The following is a 20,098-nucleotide window of genomic DNA, read 5'->3' on the forward strand; positions in this document are numbered from 1 at the left end:
ACATTTTCGTAGTTCTTCTCTTTTATCTATTACCACGTCTTTACATGTTAACGTGTTAACATTGGCCATTTGTTTAATGTAAAAATAATAAGCATCCTGTAAACAACTTTACACCATAATTAAATAAGCAACATTTGAGGCAGTGCTTTTGTCAAATTAAAGAAACAATTTCTTTTATTTACACCTGAAATTGAAATAGTTTTGATGTATAATTGAAGCACTGTAGAAAAAAATACATGGGGAAGTATCTGTATAGTTCTGGTAGACATCAAGAAACATAATATTATACCCACACTAACCATTTCCAAACACTTCAGAAATCTTTGAGTTTAAATTAAAGAAAAAACACAAGAAAATATATGCATCATACAACAGATCCAATGAATCAAATTTTAACACTCATAACTTTGCTTCCTCACACGGAATCATGATCCATGAAATTGTTGACAATATCCAGGAATGTATTATTTAATGTAATGTCTAATTGTGTGGGGGTTGACACAAACTGACAATGGACATAATTGTGTAAAAAAATCTCTGTACAAAACATGAAAGCAGATTTAATATGTACACAATATATGTATGTACTGTATAGATGTACCAGGTAACTTACATTTCAATTTTGATTTAGATCAACATATCTGTTCATAATGTTAAAGCACAGTATCTGCTAAACAATTAACGAAACTGAGTGCTCCTGTTTCATCATCAGATCCAGGGTAGTGCAATGATCAGTGAGACAGAGAGGTTGGGCTGGGCATTTCTCCAAACTGTGCGTCTGCCAACACTGACAAGTCAGGTTCAGTCTGAGTAAAGAAGCAGAAACACTGTCAACATAAAGTCAATCATTATTACACTGTCTGACTGTCCAAATCTCCAAAAATATATACAAGAAACTAAGCATTGTTTTAATACGTTTGTATTGAAATAGCAGAGTTTGTCACATACCTGTGGGTCTTTATCCTTCTCTGATTTAGGAATGCGTAGCCTTCTTTTCTTTGGTCCAGCAGCATTATTCATTGCTGCAGACGACGTGGAACCAGACAGTCCATTGAGACGGTCATCCTCCACTCCAGTAACAGGATCTAAATGTGTTCCAGGCTCATCCTGAAAGAACAGACTAAAGCTGTAACAGTATGTAATGAAGTAGATCACCTGTATTCATTCATCAGTGATTTATTATCAACTGCTTATTCTGTGAGGTAGGGCAGTAGCTAGTGATTATTTTCATAATCGATTAATCTAACAACTAATCAAGTACTTGGTGTTGTCAGAAAAATTTGAAAAATATTGATGGTGTTTAGGGAAACCTGGAAATGATGATGTTCCTGAATGTTTTTGACCACAAAGCAAGTTTTGATGGTTTCTTTGTCAAATGGAGCAAAAAAACAGAATCATTTTTACATTTAAGAAGCTGGAAAATCAGAAAGATTGTTTTATTTGTTGAAAAAAACTTTAAAAAATGATTAATTGACTATCAAAATAGCTGACAATTAATTTAGTAATCAATTTATCGAAAAATCGTTGCATCCCTGCCGTGAGAGTGGTAGAAGAGCTAGAGTTAATCCCAGCTGACATCAGGCACATTACAACATGGACAGGTTGCCAGTCCATCACTGGTTCAACATACAGAGACAATCACTGGACACTCACATTAACCCCCACGGTCAATTTAGAGTGATCAATTAAACTAATTCCAGTCTCTGTCTTTGGACTGTGGGAGGAAGCCAGAGAAAACCATAGTAAAATCCATACAAAAAAGGCCCTCCATCAAATCACTGCCCTTCTTGCTGTGAGATAAGAATGCTACCATCACATGCAGGTTTAATGCTTAATCAACTTTATAGGGAGATGATTTTGTTATTGACAGCTGTGATCTGTGTGAGGATGAATTATTATTCAGGCAAAGTCAGTCACTCCACTTGACACAGATTCCATGTGTTTCACATTGTTTTTTTGTAATTTGATTGCTTACGGGCTACATACTACTGTGGGTTCAGCCTTACTAGCTAATCTTGTGGTAATCTTAAATATATTTTTATACATCAAAGATATTTTAAAACCTGAATTTTTACACAGGAGAGTCAATTCATGAAAAACACAACTGATGAAATTATTCAAATTGGTGTTATGTTTAAATTCTTATACAATAAACAAAGTAAATATATTATCACGGTGTCAACTTCAAGTACAGAACTAAAATTAATAGTTTTACAATGTACTGATTCAAAGAGGGGTTCATGTCATTGTATACCAGCATGGATTTTACTCCTTACCTCAATAAATATAGTGAGCTGGGCATTTCTGTAATCATCCCCATGAACATCTAAAGTCTTCATTAGAAACCTGCAAAGTTGAACAGGACACTAATGTGAGCAAATGTGAATCTTCTGAGAAATTAAGTTATTATAATAAAGTTTTATACCTTCTTTCTTTTTTCAAGCGCCTTGTAATTCTTTGTACCTGGTGAAGGCGGCCCAGCATTTTCTGATTTACCTTATATGAAAACATAACCCATATGGTAAGACATGTATACAATATATTAAACAACAATACACTAAAAGAGGACATCATAACACATACCAGTTCAATTTCTTTACATCTCCTGCTGAGTGCAAGATATTTCTGTTTATCAAGAGCTCTTCTCTCTCCATCTTCTTGCACTGTGTTTTCAAGCAGCTCATTGCTTCCTGGGCCAAGTTCCACCTGACATAGAGAAAATTACCACTTAGGTCTGTGTGTTGTGATCAGCTTTCTATGTCACAATTGTTTTCAATATTGTGCTCCAATGACTAAGCTATATAGATGTAACCACACCGCTGTAGTAAAATTTTGACTGCTCAAGCAAAGATAATATTTATATACTGTGTGCTGGGGACACAGAGTATTATAGTATCATAGATCCTTGTACACACTTCCTTGTGACTTAATGGCTCGAGGTGCACTAGCTGATCAGTATTAATCCTCCTATAACCATGATCATTCACATTACCTCTCCAGGTCCCAGCTCCACACCTCCCGGTTCCAGCTCTGCCTCGAGGATGTGTCCTCCAAACAGAGGAGGCAGAGCCAAACCAGAGAAATCCTCCATCATCTGAACAGAGAGGGGGAGAGATTCTGAATTTATTACTTTACTTTTCTGCACAGCATTTCAGTCACAGGGAGCATGTATGGATATAAACAACTTTACTATACCTTCCTTGGGTGCAGCGAGTACAATTTAAGTGAGTAGACAATTGTATGAAAAAATGGTAAGAAAACGTGAGAATTCTGAGGCACTCTAAAGTGTGATAGCTAAAAATCTACTGAATAATATCTACATTAAAAACATGCCAATGCGTTTCAGTCATCAATCTGTGTCCATCAGCCTTTAGAGGATACTCATAAATACGAACATGTGTCCATATCTGTAAGCTTTTAGAAGTTGACGCAAATTTCATATTCATTCACATTACATTACATATGTTAGTACATTACATTAATGAATGAATGAGGAAAACTATATAATTCTAGGGCTGAAACAACTACTCGATTATTAATCGATTACTTAAATGTGAATATTTTCTGGATTCTTTGCTTCATGTAACAACATTTTTCAAAATGATTACCCCATCAATCGAGAAAATAATCGGCAGATTAATCGATTGTGTCAATAATCATCAGCTGTAGATAAATCACGAGGTCCTGGAATGACTGGAAAGATGCAGACTCCTCTTTGGAGCACTTTAAACATTTCTTGAATTGTATGTCGCCGAACTAAATATTAAAACTCATAATAATAATAATAATAATGATCTTCTCATTATCCTGATAATGGAAATTCACCACGCGCGACAATTTCGTATATTGTCACATCCCTAGAAAAGGTACCATCGTTAGCATACTCTCTCGCTGTGTCGATACTTACATTGTTGTGTCTTGCGTGCGCCTTTAAAACTGCACTGCGGCTTGTTTCATGCGGTCAGTCTACGGCTGTGAATGGGTGTCTTGTCTAAACACTTAAACTCACAATATAGCTGGCTTAAACGCAAAGGAAAGCGAGAGCAGCTCTTTCCTCCACATTCTCCTCTGTAAACTAATGTTTATGTTGTCGCAGAAGAAAATACGTCATCTCGTAGCGACTACATTTCCCATGAGAACTTGCTCCATTCAACTACAGGAGACAACATGGCGGGTACGTTGTGTTTTTGTGAGCTTTTTAGCCAAACCGCTAGATTTAGCTGCAATGGACTAAACCTCGTCGAACATATAATTCAAACAGGCGAAATGTCACACTGTATTTCTCAGAGTTATTTTAACCCAGTGGTGTTCATTCTAAATAAATCATTAAAACGTGACCTTGGATGTGTTGCTAGCATTGGCTAATGTTAGCTAGCAGTACGCAAGAAGGGTTTAAACGTGATTGTTTTTGTTTTGTCTGTTTCTTTCTGCAGGAATCGTAGGTTTCCTAAAGAATGCATGGAACAAAGAGCCTGTTATTATGGCTTCCTGTGTGGTCGGAGCAGTGGGTCAGTGTTTACTTCATACGTAGAACTATAAGCTTATTGTCAGTCTTTAATGTGGTGAGAGAGTCCTCAAATTCGGATTTTATGGAATTCATATCAAAACACGTGTTAGGTAGAAGGGAAAATAGTCTGTAGACACTGTTGGTATAGTTTATGTTTTAAGAAAATGTTTTGTAATTTCTCCAGGTCTTGTTCTTCCATTTGTCAGCCCCCTAACAAAGTATTCAAGAATGATGAATTCACGTGTCCCATACATCTACCCAGGTAAAGACTGTTTTCATATCACAGCATGCTTGTTTTAAGACTCTCATCTGGGATACAAGTGTTGGACACACTTTAGTAATACATGCTTATATTCACATGTTCAGACAAACGTTAACTTTTCCGTTCCTTCCTGGTGCAGTTCCTGTGCGAGATGATGGGACCTTGCCTGATGTCCCTGCTCATCCATGTGAACCCAGTGGGCACAACATGGAATGGTTTAAAAATCTATAACTTCACATTCTCGCAACAATTGCCTATGATTTTCCTATTGTTCATATTTGTCCACATAACCTTCTACTTGTCAACGTTCAACAATAAAAACTATTTAATTCTACAGTTTTTCCATGGTGTTTGGTTTGGATACATTTTACACATTTAGATTGAATCATTCAATCATTGGAGTCTTTACATGTTTCAGTATTGAGTTCAGAGGGGTTTTCCTGTTTCTTAGTTGAACGAGGCAAAAGCTTAGAAGAAAAAAAGTGTTGATGTTTTTGTCCTACCACAGATAACTGGCCTTGTAGACCTGAGTCTAATACACCCACAATTGTGAAACAATGCCTTATGTCCAAAAACATGTCTCATTAAGATATCTGTTGTATTTTTACAGAGTAGGTCATGAGAGTTTTGAAACTAAGCTTTGGTAAAACCCTGATCCCTCAGGAAGGGCTTAGCATGACAACACTGGAATGTTGTTTAATGTTGTTTTAAATTGGATTCCCTTTTTCATACCAGCGTGGCTCTACTTAAGTAGAAAGGTAACTGAAGAATAGGTAATACAGGACTATATTAAACCCTTTAAAATTAACACCTGCCTACCATTTAACATGAGACTAAGGATTGTTTATTGCTAAAATGCTTGACACTCTGTATACTAACACGGTGGATATATGATATAGAACAAGATTTTACATTCACTTTTAAAGTAATAATGAAATTTCTTTTATATAACTTTTATTTCACAACATATCAGTATTAAGTATTTCAGGCATCAGCAACATTCACCATCGTAATAAAACATCTCACTCTGTTTTCACTCATTTTGTTTTTCTGTTTAAAATTGGTGTGCTATATTTAAACAACATTTCACTTTGGAAGAATAGTTTTGGACCTTGGATAAGTTTGTGTCATTAGTGCTCTTTAACTCTTTATCATTTCCTAACATTTCTTCTCTCTGAAGTTTTGTCTCACATAACAGTAAAAGTAGCAATATGAGTACAAAGTGAGCTACATAGTCAGAACTTTGCAGAAGTAAAACCACATTTTTTTTTAACAGTAGGAGAGAAAAACAAAAACGTTTTACCATATCTGCAGGTTCAACAAAGTCAAAATGGTCCACCAAAGTGAAATATCCTTGTAAAAAGAATAAAAGCAATACAATCATGTTTTAAGCATTACTTTCAAGTATAATTATACATTAAATATCTCTCATGCTGTCATCTTTATTAATAATGCCCACTTAATGATATATCTGATGTTAATTATCTATGACACCTTGTGGTTGAATCTTAAAGGTGCTAAAACATCACAGCAACTTAAATCAGTTACAACTGAAAAAAAACAACCACTTGGGTCTGCACAGACACATCATTACACAAATATGCTAAAGGAGAATACACAGTTACTAAATATTATATTTCTAATTTACCATGAACACTTGCTCAGACATTGGTCAACTTCCCAAATTCCTTCTTCATCACTTTCATAAATACATTCCCCCGCAGTATAAATCTCCACCATCCGTCTTGTCTTTCACATCTTCTTTGAAGATTTTGCACAGTTTGATCAGTAAACACACAACTAAGCTCGACCTATGTAGATGTTGAATAGCTTTAGATATGGGTCTGGAAACGAATCAAGAAGACATCAAATCCTAAGACTATGCATGCAAGTTTCTCATTGCCAAGACGTTTGAACCATCCACAACATTCAATTTTCTAAAAGAAACACTTCTTACAATAATAACACCCTCCAATTGTTCAACTTTTAGCAGTAAAGGTTTGTGTTTGTGAAGCTCATGAGCTTTTCACTTTCTTTGTTTTTGCTTTGTATTAAATAAGTACAGTGCTAAGGATTTCACTCAACACTTGCACTGGATGATGAACAAGTCTAACTAACAACACGTTTAAGGTAGAGTAGGTTCTTACATTGTATTCTGAGTTCAGGCACAAAGTTAATAATAACTAATTCAAAAAAAATCTACAATTATACAATACTATCATGTAACTTCACAGCAGTACAATGTGTTAAATTTCATAAACATAAGATATACCTGACAGGGACTTTACAGCATTGTCCATGTTCAGTAATTTTAAAGTCAAAATGACACAAAACATAACTCATTGTGCCAATTTCATTAGATTCACCAAGATTTCTCAACCAAAACAATGTTCACCATCATTATATAATGTAATACTGTGGCATCTTCTCTAAAATAGAACAATAATAATAATAATAATATAATAATAATGTTATTATTGTGATAGCACTTCAGGGTAGGAGCCTGTCCTCTTTCCACAACAGTTCATTACAGTGAAAGAGAACTACCTGCTGTTAGGAGCCAGTCCCTAGATCAACCGAACAGAGGGAAGCTTTCATATATATATGTATGGCACAAAAACATCATCACATGTTATTATGAGAAAAAAAATGGCACCATGATGACAATGAATGAAAATCACACTATAAAACAGAAAGATATCAATAGGCATCCTTCACAGGCTGGGACAAACCCATAAATGTTAGTTGCTTTGAAGGAGCAAGACAAAAATACAAGCCAAGTACAGCCAAACATCATAGTTCTGTTTCACTAAAACTGGCAAAGGTTTTATTTTGTTGCCCATATCTTTACTTAAACAGGACTTTCAGACGTCACAGTGATTTTGCTTTTACTTTCTCCCATTGACTAACTTAACAGTGACTGGTCAGTGGTCATTTTGATAAAAGGTCAGTCTTAACACATGCACCTTTCATACTTTAATACTTCTTTCTGTATTTAATGAAATTGCCAGAGAAAACATTCTAAAGTTAAGAGTAACCACAAACCAGCGAGCTGCTGTGAGTGAACTGGTTCTCTGTTGACCAACCACTTACTCAATGATGGGAGCAGAGCGATCGTTGGTGACAGTTCTTCTGAGTCGTACGTGGGCAAACGGATTGGGCCTGAGGAGAGAAACCATTTGAACAAATTTAATATTTTTATGAGACGCAATGGAAAACTACAGACTTACATCAAAACTGAACTGTTGTGACTAAAATGGCATCAGTGCCACACTGTGACCTTTTACTCAAAGACAGAATGATCATGTGTTTCTTGGTTTGATTCCACCTTTGTGTGATTACGCCACTATTGTCTCATTTCCTGTCAAATCTTACTAGTCAACAATCTTAAAAAGTGCCTAAAAAAAGAATGTATCTTTACTGTTTTACATCACTTAATTAAACTGACATTTTAAGGGGTGCATTAGTGACTTACTGAATATCATTCATAGAAAATATAATGTACAATTCCCATGATGCAACTCAATTGAAGTGTCTATTACAGAGCACAAAGTAAATGTCCACAAATTGATAATTCAATAAAAAAAAAAAACATGATGACAACCTAACCTGGTTGGGGAAGGTGGTGAAGAGGCCAATTCTGAGGTGATCTGAAACACACAGGGCACAAATATTAGATTCAATTGCAATTAGGCTATTACTCAACATGCAGTAAATAATTACATTTTACATCTTACCTTGTTGCTGTCAGCCATGCTGTATGGGCGTGGGCGGAAGGTGCTGACCCTCTGGGGAGGAAGTGAGCGCTCCTCCTCTGACTCAGGGGTGCGATCTGCGAGACCCGGAGACACTAGTTTGTCGAGCTGGCCAGTGCTGGTGCTGTTAGCTTTAGATAAGAAGAGGGAGCTACAGCGGAGGTATCAGACAGTGAGGAAGGAATACACAAGAAGAAAAAAAACGACATAGGAAACATGATGAGAACGGAGAGATGTTGGTTTTGTGTGAATTCATCGACAATGCTGTTGGTGTTGGAGAGTAAAGTGGAAAGACTGAAGAGCGAACAGTATCATTCTGCAGTTTATCAAATCCTGCAACCCGGTTTGATTTATTAGGAGTAGGAATAGACATAGTACATACATACAGTACATACATACAGCTGATTTATTGATAGACTGCCTGAGGAAAGTGGAGTAAACACATTGCTCTTTGCTGACTTACCTCTCGAGGTGATCTAACCTGCTGTGATGCGTCTGAGTGTACGAGAAAGGGAACCAGCCTTTCCTGTGAGGGGAAAATGTCTTTAGAAGTCAAGCATCAAGAAAAAACACAGGCTGAACATAAACATGGACATAGTTTCAGAAGTTAAAACAAAGAAGAAGTAAGGATGTAGCAGCTAGCCACCAGGGGGCGACTGTTGGTTGCAGAAAGAGTTTTGTTTGTATGGAAGTGTCTGGAAAAAATGAGCTTTAATAGAACATGATGTCAATTTTTTTAAAGTCTGTTCCCATTCAGAGAAAAATAGACAGCTTGTATGAGTGGATGATGATGAGTGTGATCGACAGCTAGTATAATCTTATTCTAGACTTTTGCAGGTGACGCCTCCTGGCCTTTACACGTTTTAGGTTTTATACAACTTCATCTTATGTCAGTGACAGCAGATCATCTCAGTGTCTGCAGACGTGTGTGATTGATGGCAAACATACCGTCCAGTACGTTCATTTTGACCATAGTGCCATCCGTCTCTGGGCTCAGAGATGAGCAGGGTGATGTTGTCTCCAGGCAGGAAGTGCAATAAGCAAGCACCACCCCCCATCCCACCCCCCTCAGATGCTCCGGCACCATGAGCAAACATGGCTTCCACGCGTGTCGGTCCAGATAACGGCAGCATCCTGGGGAGACTGGAGCCTGGATAGAGAAAGAGACAGAAAAACATGAGGAGAGGAGGTCTGGGGATTAAGAGACAATCACAAACACTTTCAGATCTTACCCTGAAAACCACCTAGCCTCATTTCACTAACAGGTCTCCTCGGCAGTGGAAGTGTTGCTGTGGCACTCATCTCTGCAGCCCTCAGCAGCCCCGCGTTATGTGAGGGTTTTAAAGTGCTGCTTCCTGATGGTCCTACCTGCTGGTGCAATAGTTGCACAGGAGTCATGGCCCTGGACAGAGGAGCACTGTGAGGCAGTGGAGGACTGTGTGGAGCACTGTGTGGGATCGGGAGGGTCATGCCATGCAAGGAGCTGCTGGCTTGGGAGAGCTGACTGAGCGACATCACTGTGGAGGGGATGAGGCTTGGGGAGAGGTTGGACGTGTTGGTGGAGAGGAGGAGGGAGCTCTGCAGGGCCGAACTACTGGACGTGGTGGCAGTGGACGCAGCAGAGCTGGCGTTGCTGCCGGTGCTGCTATCAGGGACGGGGCTGGCTGTGGCACTGACAGGTGTGCTGGTGTGCTGAGGAGAAGCTCCACGTGACGATCCTCCAGCCACTCCTTCAGTGGACAAAGCAGAACGAAAGGTCTGAGGTGATCCCTGAGGAAGAAACGTGTCACTCTGGGAGGAGGAGGAGGGGAGCGAGCGCTGCTGCTGTGAGCGACTGGAGTCTCCATTCAACAAAGGAGGGACCTCCTGAACAGAGAGCCTCTGAAAAAAACAGAACAAGTAATTGTAGCTACAACAGAAATATGAGGTCAATGTTTGAACTAAATCATTTAGTTAATGTCTAAGATTCCAGTTATTAGAGGTTCACGCATGAGTCACGCGTCTCAGTGTAGAGTTGGAGCTGGATCACATTTTTTGATGACTTAAGACTGAAGTTAGCAAAATCAAAAACAAGTCTTCCAGTCCAGCAAAGATGAATTGCATGTCGTAGAACTACAGTGTTCTTCGTGTACTATACATGCACCTGTCATGGAGTGTGGTAGAGTAAGCCTAACGTTGGTACTGTTCATTAAGTGACTTTGTGGTTGTCTCTCTGAGGAATTTCATAGATGTCCTGACTCTAATTTTTAATTTGTCTGAATTTGTCTCAGGGCCACTAAAAACAACTTGGTGTATTGCCTGACTCTCACATGGATTTAGGTTTTTAAAGGTCAAATCCAAAGAAAGTGTACATCAAGTATCTGACCTGAACTCACCTGTTCTGGCTGAGCAGAGGCGAGCTTGGTGTGACGGAGAACCTCAGCGATCCCAGCAGCTCCTGAGCTTTGTGGGGCAGTGTGACGCAGCAGGTTCAGAGCGCGCTCTGGCAGTTTTGTCGGCTGAGAACATGACAGCTGCCAAGAAGACAGTTTCTGCGAAAGAAGCTCTCTCACCTGCATGAGCATAAAAGTGAAGACGGAAGGCTGAGATCAATATCGTTCATTTTTTTCAAGTCACATGATGTACTACAACCGCCACAGACATCTGGATTTCACTATTTGCAAACAAAGAAGTACATGAGAACATATCACCTTGGACAGTATTGGCTCTTGAACAGCAAATGTGAACTTAAACTAGTTAAACTAGTTCATGTGTATGAAATGAACTTTGATCCACAGTAGTTCTTTTTAAGTGTGACCGGACACAACACTGACCTTGGAGTGGTAGTTGATGAGCAGTTTGGTGACACAACACTGTCTGTCCACCAGAAAGCAGTATCGTCTCCTCTCCTCAGTGAGTGCTGACCTGTAACCCGCGGCAACCAGCGTGTCCAGCTCACCTTGGCGACGACTCATTAACTCCACATACTGTAGGAAGAATCAGAAATTTGACCTCCTGAATATCCTCAAACAATCACACACCAACCCTAATATATGTAGACTTGGTGACCTTTAGTCTACATTGTAAGGAGGGAGGAATGACATCATATCTTGCCTGTTTCACAGTGATAACAAAATCGTCAAATATTATCCTGTGACCTTTGCGTACACACCACTGTGATTTCTCATGTTCACCCTGTGAGAGGACAAATTGTCTCGCCCTCTGATATCCTTCGTGCTTCCTCCAGCTAAACATTTTTCTCTAAGTTGCTTGTTTTTCTGAATAATCAGCTGAAGCAGATTGTTCTTTAATCTTATTCACGACGACCTACTTTGCACACAAATGCTTTTTAATCTGCTGTAATGCTGAGTGGGATGTTAAGAGTTTGAAGGATTTCTCAAAAGCAAGAGATCACTGTTGACTCACTTCACTTTACAAGTGGGTGCACTTGTACTTCCTGAGCAGCAGCAACCTTGTGGTGCTCTGCTCTTCATTTACCTGCATCTCTCTGTCTCCGTATTTGTTGGGGTGACGGCTACCCTGACTCTTCCTGCGGAGTTTCTTGAGCTGGGACTGGCAGCGCTCGATAGACTCAGATTTAGATCTCCGCTCACTCTGATACTTCTTTAAAGTGGCCTGAAAAGAGAGTAGATAGAAGTGTCTTGATTATCATTTCGAATTTAAAAGTGCTATGTGACAAATGTATCATATTAAGACATAAAACGACCATGGACACCCTGGACAGATCACCAGTCCATCGCAGGGCTGTGGTGTGTCCAATTTAAATAATCCCCGAATCTGCATGTTTTTGGACTGTGGGAGGAAACTGGAGAACCCAGAGAAAACTCACTCACACATGGGGAGAACATGCAAACTCCATGCAGAAAGGCCCTTGTTTTTCTTCAAAAAGTATTAATGCTTATAAAAATAAAACAGACGATGGGACAGTTATATATGTGGATGAGAATGTGCATAAACTCATTGTAACGCTGGGTCTAAGTGCAGCCTTGTTTTTCCATATTTTGTCAAATCTGGCAACCTACATGAACCAAGCACATGCAATGTTTTGAACTGGGAGAGCAGTAACACTTTTAAACACTTTAAACACATTTTTACATCCATTTACTTTAATTGAAGAAGTTGTATTACTAGTTATCACATGCATGTATGTATATCTATAGTGTGAGTAAGACACATTTTGGTCAACGTGCACGTACTGTGAGGTATTTAATGTCCAGCTCCAGCTTCTGCTCCAACTGTGCGAGCAGCTCCGAGTGAAACAGTTTCAGCTGTCGGTGAAATGAGACAAAATCACAATAATATCAATATATTAACCAGATATTAAATGTCATTATTAATATGTCATGAAATGATCCCACTGCTGCAGAATCTTACCACATCCTCCAGCTGCACCTGTATCTGTCGGTGTACCTCAGCCATCTGAAACAGTGTGTCACCTGTGACAAACAGCAAAATGTAAAACATATGATCATGTGATCATTCTCTGCTGCTGCTGTTAATGAAAATACAACCGTTTTGTATGAACACTATGTGATGAGTGCAGCTTCTTATCCCTGTGTTTTCAAAGTCTCTGGCAACCACACCCCTGCAGTATTTTCATTTTGATTTGCAGTGACCGTTTTAAATGATAAAGGTCACTGTTGCACATATGTTCACATGCAGTAGATTACCTTTAACCTGCACAGAAGCATTTGCACTCAGTATCACCATCAACACAAGAGCAGCATGTGGTAAAAACAGACAACACAAGACTTAAAATGTGATCAAACTTGCTGCCTTGACAATAATTTCTCATTTACAGAGTGGCAGTGGGTCGGTCAGTCCCTCCCTCGGTCACACAGCACTGTAGTATGTGGTGGCTGGCATCTCGCCCTCCGACACTCTTGCCTGCCTCCCCCGCTGTTTTTCAGCATTACAATGAGATCATGTGGTGTTGTTAATCTCCCAACAATGACCCCACTCTCTCCCTTTCCCTCTGTTCTCTCTGTCTCTGCATTTCCTCATTCCCTCTTGTCTTCATCTCCTCGCTCTCCAACACATGCAGCAGCCTCACAGACCAAATGCAACTTCTCACCAGCTGTCACACATACTGACTCTGTAAACTTTATTAGCTCTTTACAGTAAATCATTTTTATTCTCTCCTCAGCCCATCCTCCTCTCGCCGCCAGCCGCCCACTTACCAAGCTCTTTGGAGCCTTGACTGTCACTCGCGAGTTCTCCGAGTTTCACCAGGGCATCAAAGTAGCCTTTGGCAGCCACGGTTACTCCTAATGAAGAAAGCACATTTAGGGAAAGATCTCAAAAGGAAATCTCTACATAGAGCCAGGACCAACCTTTTAAATGATTCAGTAAATTAAAACTGTTTTACTGGATTCATTTACCCCATAAAATGCAAAAATAATGCCTCTGCTCAACTGACCTGTCAGGGCTTTTTCATAGTGTTTCCCCATGGTCACAAAGTTCTTCAGACTGGGGTTGAACTGGTCCAAAATTCCCTGTTAGCAATTACAGGTAAGACATAGAGTCTGTACACTTCATGACAAGCTATGCTCATATTTATAACTTGAATAACAAATACAGTCCAGTCTTACCTTGTAGACGTTTTCTGTCATCTTGTTGACCTCCTCAGTTCGGGACATTTTCCTCGTCTCACGATTTTACTGCCACTGTGTACGTTTCTACTGTTGTTCAGGGTCCTACACTTCCAAGTGATCACCAATAACCTGAAGAGGAAAATGTGAGCATAAATATATCACAGTTGCTGATAAATGACTCCTAAAATGTACCAGGAAACTAAAGGAGAATAGAAAAGCACACACAGTATTTGTATTTATCTGAACTCTATCAAAAAGCTTCATTCACAGCTATTTCTTGTTCATTGGCTCCAGATTATCAGACGTTATTTGCCTTTTTTTTCATTGTAAATGCATATCATTAGGTTTTGGACATAAAAGAAGACAAAACAATTGATCAAATACAAAGAAAAGTGGTAATTAAGGTTTAAACCATGAAAACCACTGAGAAATGACTTCAATGTTTCTCTGACCTTCTTAAAGGAGCTGTATGTAAATTATGTGTATTCAGTTATACATGACTGTGATATGTCATAAAGTGAAATACTGGCATCATACAGCCAGTAAAATAAAACTTAAATGTGAATCAACATCCTGCAAATACTGTGTATGTTTATGTTGTGGCATAAGTCTAGTCTAGTTGAGTTTCTTACATGTAACCCCTTCAAAATGTCATATTGCACTTCTCTGTTCCAGATTGAATGTGTGAGATGAAGTTCAGCTTCCGAACTCCTCAGTCTACAGATCCATCACAACAAGGGACGAGGACAGCAGCAGTGTTATTTTCACATGAATCCCCCCTTGAGTCTCAGCTGCCAGTTTCTACATTATCACTTCACAACACTGCGACAAACCCAAATATTGCTCCTAGATGTGTGTGCCAGAAGACTTCTACCATGTCAGATAAGAACAATGGGGTCCTCAAGTCCAAGTCCCAGGTGTCAGAGCACTGAACAAACACATGACAGCGATGTTTCCCCGGCACAGGGGACGATCATGAGGGGGATCGCTGTGGGGTCAAATGATTTCCAGTCTGGATTTGATGGCAAAAGCCTCGCTCTGGTTTTTCCCTGTGCAGCCCTTCTTTGTTAACATAGCGAGATTAGAGACAAAACGTTGACCTAGATCAACTAATGGTATATGACACAAAGAAAACATTTCCAGACTCCTGCTCATTAAGACCCGCCTGGTGTCATCTGCAAGATAAGACACAAGACTGGAGGCTTTGTGCAATTCTGTTTTTTTTTGTTGTTTTTTTAAGTCTTTAAGGTGATAATAAAGTAAATTATTTAGGCAGTACAACATGTTAAAGTGTGTGTATCAGAGGGTCAGTGAGTGTGGTTTGCTTTGAAATAAAGTGCTGTTTGTTTCAGGATGCAACAGGAACAGTCTGCAGGTGGTTGGAGAGCTGATACAGAAGATGCATTCATGTGGCTTCGCCTCTTTAAATGTCTTAAAATGTGAGTGGAAGTACACACTGCACTTAAAACCAGTGCATGCATACAAAGGACATGAATGGTAATTACAGAGGTAATACATAGTAGGCCTGAACGATTTCATATAAATTGCAATTATTTTGACTGAAATTGCAAGGGAATGGTAATTTTTACCATCATTATTCTCATTTGTGCAGATCTGTGAGAAACAAAGAGGATTTCTTCACTCTGTAGTGCATGGTGTGTAATTAATTTTGATTAATTGTTCAGCCATAATCCATAGTTAAAAATATCCATCCAACAGTAAATATTAAGTTCAATTAGTCTATCAACAGAATGATGATCTGATTAATCATTAGTGCCATTCTTCATTCAGTTTTTCACTCTGGGACAATTATATTTAACCTCACCATTTCATGATAAAGTGAATATCTTTAAGGTTTGGTACAACTGAAGAACAGTTACTAGCTGAGCTCCAATTAAGTTAAAACTGTAAATGAAAAGATGAAACTACATTATTTTTATATAGAAGTTGCTTTCTCTTTACAGTGATAGAATCTTTGTGTTGAAATCCTAATCCCATATGTGTATAGATGTCCCATTTGGGGCATTTGTTTCACTATTACTTGACACTTTGTAACTCAAAACACTTATGTGCTGCAATACTGAGAACATATTCGTGTTTTTACTGTGTTTCACCAAGGATTAGTTCATTTAATATCACAGTTAAAGTAGTTCTCTGGCGTTATATGGACGTTTTTCCACTACATCTCATCGCAATTCATCAAGTGAAGCCCATGCAAAGTGTCCAAACATGAAAAGTGTTAAAGACATGTTTAAAGTGGAATCATAAATAACACTGTTGCACAGTGTGGAGTGTTTTCTGTTTTCGCCCCTCTTCCCTCTGCCATTTGTCCTCCTCACTGTTCTGTGCAGTTCATCAACAGCAGCTACCTGTTGATCTGCAACACTCAGACTCCATCTGTGCAACACAAACTCGATGATTCAGCGACTCTGAAATGAAAAGAAGAAGTTACATACCTTTTTCTGATCTCATTGTAGGAAACGATAAAAGCTTCCCGTGCGTCTTTGAGTGTTTAATGAACAGTACACCCCCCTCTTTTCTCCCTATTAGACGACTTTCCCTCTCCGTTAGTTAGTGGGGGGTTGTTTCATCCTGCAGCGCACTAAATCTCTGCTCCCCATCCCTCCACCCCTTTTTCACATGCAACCACTTTCTCTCCCTCTCTCTCTCTCTCTCTCTCTCTCTCTCTCTCGCTCTGTCTCCCTCTCAGGAATCGGGGTCAGCAGCAGCAGCAGCAGATATGTGGTGCCGTTCAGTACCTCTCCTCATTACAGAGCCGATTATCAACATGCCAAACAACGACGCACCGACAAACGCGGCCCCGCTCCACTACAACCCGCTCAAAACTCCCCTTTGCCTCCCATTCAGAGTCTGCCTCTCTCTGTCTCCCTCTCTCACTCGGGCAGAATAACAATGAGCTGACGGGACCAAGTGAATAGCAGCAGCAGCAAGAGAATAATGACTTGGATTTTTTAAGCCAAATACTGAGCAGCACAGGCTACACACACACACATGTTCGACATTCATGACTTGAGGGGACATTGCATTGACTTACATTCATTTCCTGGAGACTTACTCTAACTTTAACCACAATTGCTACTGGCTTATCCTAACCCTGACCCGAACCTCAACCTAACCTTAAAACATATCTTCACCTTAAAATGTAGTAATTTACGTTAAGGGGACTTGCTTTTTTCCCCTCAAGGAAGACAAGTCCCCATAATGTGACTGTGTTAACAGGTTTAGGTCCCCACAACATCAGTAATACCTGGACACCCTCTCTCTCTCACACACACACACACACACTCACACACACGGTTTCCATGACTTCAGAGGACATTGCATCGACTGGAGACATACTCTAACCTTAACCATAATTACTACTGGCCTAATCCTAATTCTAATCCTAATCCTAACCCTAACCTTAACCTAACCTTAAAACAAGTCTTCACCTTAAAATCTAGTAATTTACGTTATGGGGACTATGAGGACGACAAGTCCCCATAATCTGACATTAACAGGGCCGGCTCTTGGCATAGGCGATATAGGCGGTCGCCTAGAGCGCCATCTGCTGGAGGGGCGCTGCGAGGCGCCCCTCCAGCAAAAAAAAAAAAAAAAAATTTTTTTTTTTGTTTTAAAATAAAAATGATTTTCTATTCCCAGTCGCCCTCATTTGTGTGTTCTCTCTTGCAAATAATAAATATTAACAAATGAATAAACAATAATGTTCCTAAAATGTGGTGCTGCTGAATCACATGACGGGATCAGAGGTCAGGTCACAGACAGGTGAAGCTTTTGTTATTAACGACATGAAAAGGCCGTCCAAGCCCTCGGGAGCGCCTTCACACACACGGGGGGCACCAACAATCTCGCCCTAGGGCACAAAATTAGGTAGAGCCCCCCTGGACATTAGCCTTAACACACACACACACACACACACACACACACACACACACACAGGGCCATCGCTGGCCCACATACACCAGAGCCCATCACACATTCCTGCTGCTCCCCATTCTCACACTCACAGAGAGGAGGAGGAGGAGGCCCTGCCTGCATAGACACAAGCCTTTCATCAACTGCAATAAAGTGATGAAGAGTAAAAGGTTTACATCAACATGAAAGTCCTAAAGAGGAGGATTGTAATGTGGTGGGAAAAGTTGAGAGTCAGCAGTGACCAGATCTTCATTAATCCACTTTACTTTACTTTACTACTGGACTGACACTTGGTGTGTGAGATTCAGAGTACTGACATATTCTACTCAAGTAAAAGTACCACTATTTACCTAAGTACAAGTAAAAGTACTGGTCTAAACATGTACTCAAGTTAAAGTAAAAAAGGAACTTGGTTTAAAGTTTAGTAAAAGTCACTTAGTTACTTTTTTAACAAGGTTGGGGTTCTTTCTTGTGTCTTGCAAAAAGGACAAGGGGACACAAATCTCATTATTTGTTTTTATTCATATACAGTACATGACCTGTATGAGATTGAGTGCAGTTGAGTTGTGTTGCAGTTGCTGCCTTTTACCACAGGATGGCAGCATGACTCCCTGCAGCACTTGTCCTGCAGGAGATGTAACAGTGTGTGGTACAATAAGTGCAGACTGAAGTTTTACACACGTACACCTGTAAATATGTGATTTGATAACAAAAACAAATAGATGGGAAATAAATTAAAAAATAAAAATACAAAAAAAAACTCCAAACATGCATTTACAGGTGTGACATTCCAAAAGAAATCCAGGCATTGTTGACAGTGTCAGGAAAAGAGACATTCATGGGGCTTATTTTGTGTCCTTACCTCATCACAGCAGCTCATCACCTCTCCACACAGTCAATAACACACCATCACCAACAGAGTTCTGAATGGAGACAGTTTGGTCCAGGATCATCTCACCATTCATAAGACTCTTCCATCGTCAGTGTAGCCTTCAGTTTGACTGCTGTGGCAGACAAGTGTTTTCTTCTGTGAGGTTCTGGGTCACTGTGTCCAGTGTTGAGAGGAACATCAGAGCTATACAATAACGAGTTATACATGTGTCACCCATCCATTCCTTTAACCTCATGACAGTGACACTGAACATACTGATGGAGGAATGAAGTGAAACAGGTTAAAGTTTTGTCCAAATGGACCATATCAAAACTTAACAAAAACTGAGCTGGAATGACCTCTGTGGGCTTTCTCAGGTATAACTTTTTATCAGCCATTCATTATAAAATTGATTTGTGTGTGTGTGTGTGTTATACCCTGTGTGTTGTACCCTGTGAGATCAACGTTTACATCTTCTACCGCTTTATCCTCCACACGAGGATCGCCCTGTGGCGCTGGTGCCAATCCCAGCTGACATAGGGTGAAAGGCGGGGTAAATTCTGGAGAGATTACCAGTCCATCACACAGAGACAAATAACCATCCACTCTGACACTCACACCTATGGTCAATTTAGAGTGTCCAAATTCTCCTAATCCCCAAATGTGCAGTTTGATCGGGAATGGTGTGCTTTTACTTTTGTAACCATTTCGAGCAACTATGGCGATAAAAATTGCAAAAACATGTGAATAATTTCCACATACACATGACCCATTCATGTGTATGTGGAAATTGTTCTCATTATTCACATCACAAGACTTGGGACTTACTTTTTTGGACATTTTCAGATTTTATAATGCAGGCTTTATGTCGTCCAAATGTCATAGTATGTTGTCCAAAATTGTCAAAAATGTCATAGTTTAGTATTTCTTCCAAAATTTGACGAGTGATGGACTTTTTTGATCGATTTTGGACAACATACTATACTATGAATTTTTTTACTTATTTTGGACAACATACTATACTATGAATTTTTTTACTTATTTTGGACAACATACTATACTATGACTTTTTTTACTTATTTTGGACGACATACTATACTATGACAATTTGGACTTATTTTAGACAACATACTATACTATGACTTTATTGACTGATTTTGGACGACGCAATAC

General features: G+C 39.4%; 3 protein-coding genes across 3 annotated transcripts; 1 reads left to right on the forward strand and 2 right to left on the reverse strand.

Annotated features, from left to right (window-relative positions):
• Window positions 1-146: 146 nt before the first annotated feature.
• On the reverse strand, window positions 147-4,107 carry tfpt (TCF3 (E2A) fusion partner). Its single transcript, XM_044033194.1, has 7 exons — window positions 3,908-4,107; window positions 2,993-3,094; window positions 2,584-2,706; window positions 2,426-2,496; window positions 2,277-2,346; window positions 949-1,107; window positions 147-806 (listed from the first exon to the last, which is right to left on the reverse strand). The coding sequence occupies exons 2-7, from the start codon at window positions 3,092-3,094 to the stop codon at window positions 732-734; spliced, it is 600 nt and encodes a 199-aa protein (XP_043889129.1). The 5' UTR covers window positions 3,908-4,107; the 3' UTR covers window positions 147-731.
• On the forward strand, window positions 4,075-5,103 carry ndufa3 (NADH:ubiquinone oxidoreductase subunit A3; the record flags this gene model as incomplete). The annotated part of the gene is made up of 4 exons (XM_044034174.1): window positions 4,075-4,174; window positions 4,434-4,508; window positions 4,692-4,769; window positions 4,909-5,103. Coding segments are annotated over 4 exons (345 nt in total), but the record flags the coding sequence as incomplete, so codon positions are not given.
• Window positions 5,104-5,706: 603 nt separating this feature from the next.
• zgc:158689 (uncharacterized protein LOC791177 homolog) lies at window positions 5,707-16,816 on the reverse strand. The gene is made up of 15 exons (XM_044034942.1): window positions 16,575-16,816; window positions 14,116-14,247; window positions 13,944-14,019; window positions 13,705-13,791; window positions 12,899-12,960; window positions 12,721-12,792; window positions 12,002-12,139; window positions 11,338-11,490; window positions 10,900-11,076; window positions 9,757-10,405; window positions 9,473-9,674; window positions 8,988-9,050; window positions 8,507-8,675; window positions 8,379-8,419; window positions 5,707-7,931 (listed from the first exon to the last, which is right to left on the reverse strand). The coding sequence occupies exons 2-15, from the start codon at window positions 14,161-14,163 to the stop codon at window positions 7,859-7,861; spliced, it is 2,010 nt and encodes a 669-aa protein (XP_043890877.1). The 5' UTR covers window positions 14,164-14,247; window positions 16,575-16,816; the 3' UTR covers window positions 5,707-7,858.
• Window positions 16,817-20,098: the final 3,282 nt, after the last annotated feature.

The sequence above is a fragment of the Solea senegalensis genome, linkage group LG9, assembly GCF_019176455.1.
Source record: "Solea senegalensis isolate Sse05_10M linkage group LG9, IFAPA_SoseM_1, whole genome shotgun sequence".
NCBI lineage: Eukaryota > Metazoa > Chordata > Actinopteri > Pleuronectiformes > Soleidae > Solea > Solea senegalensis.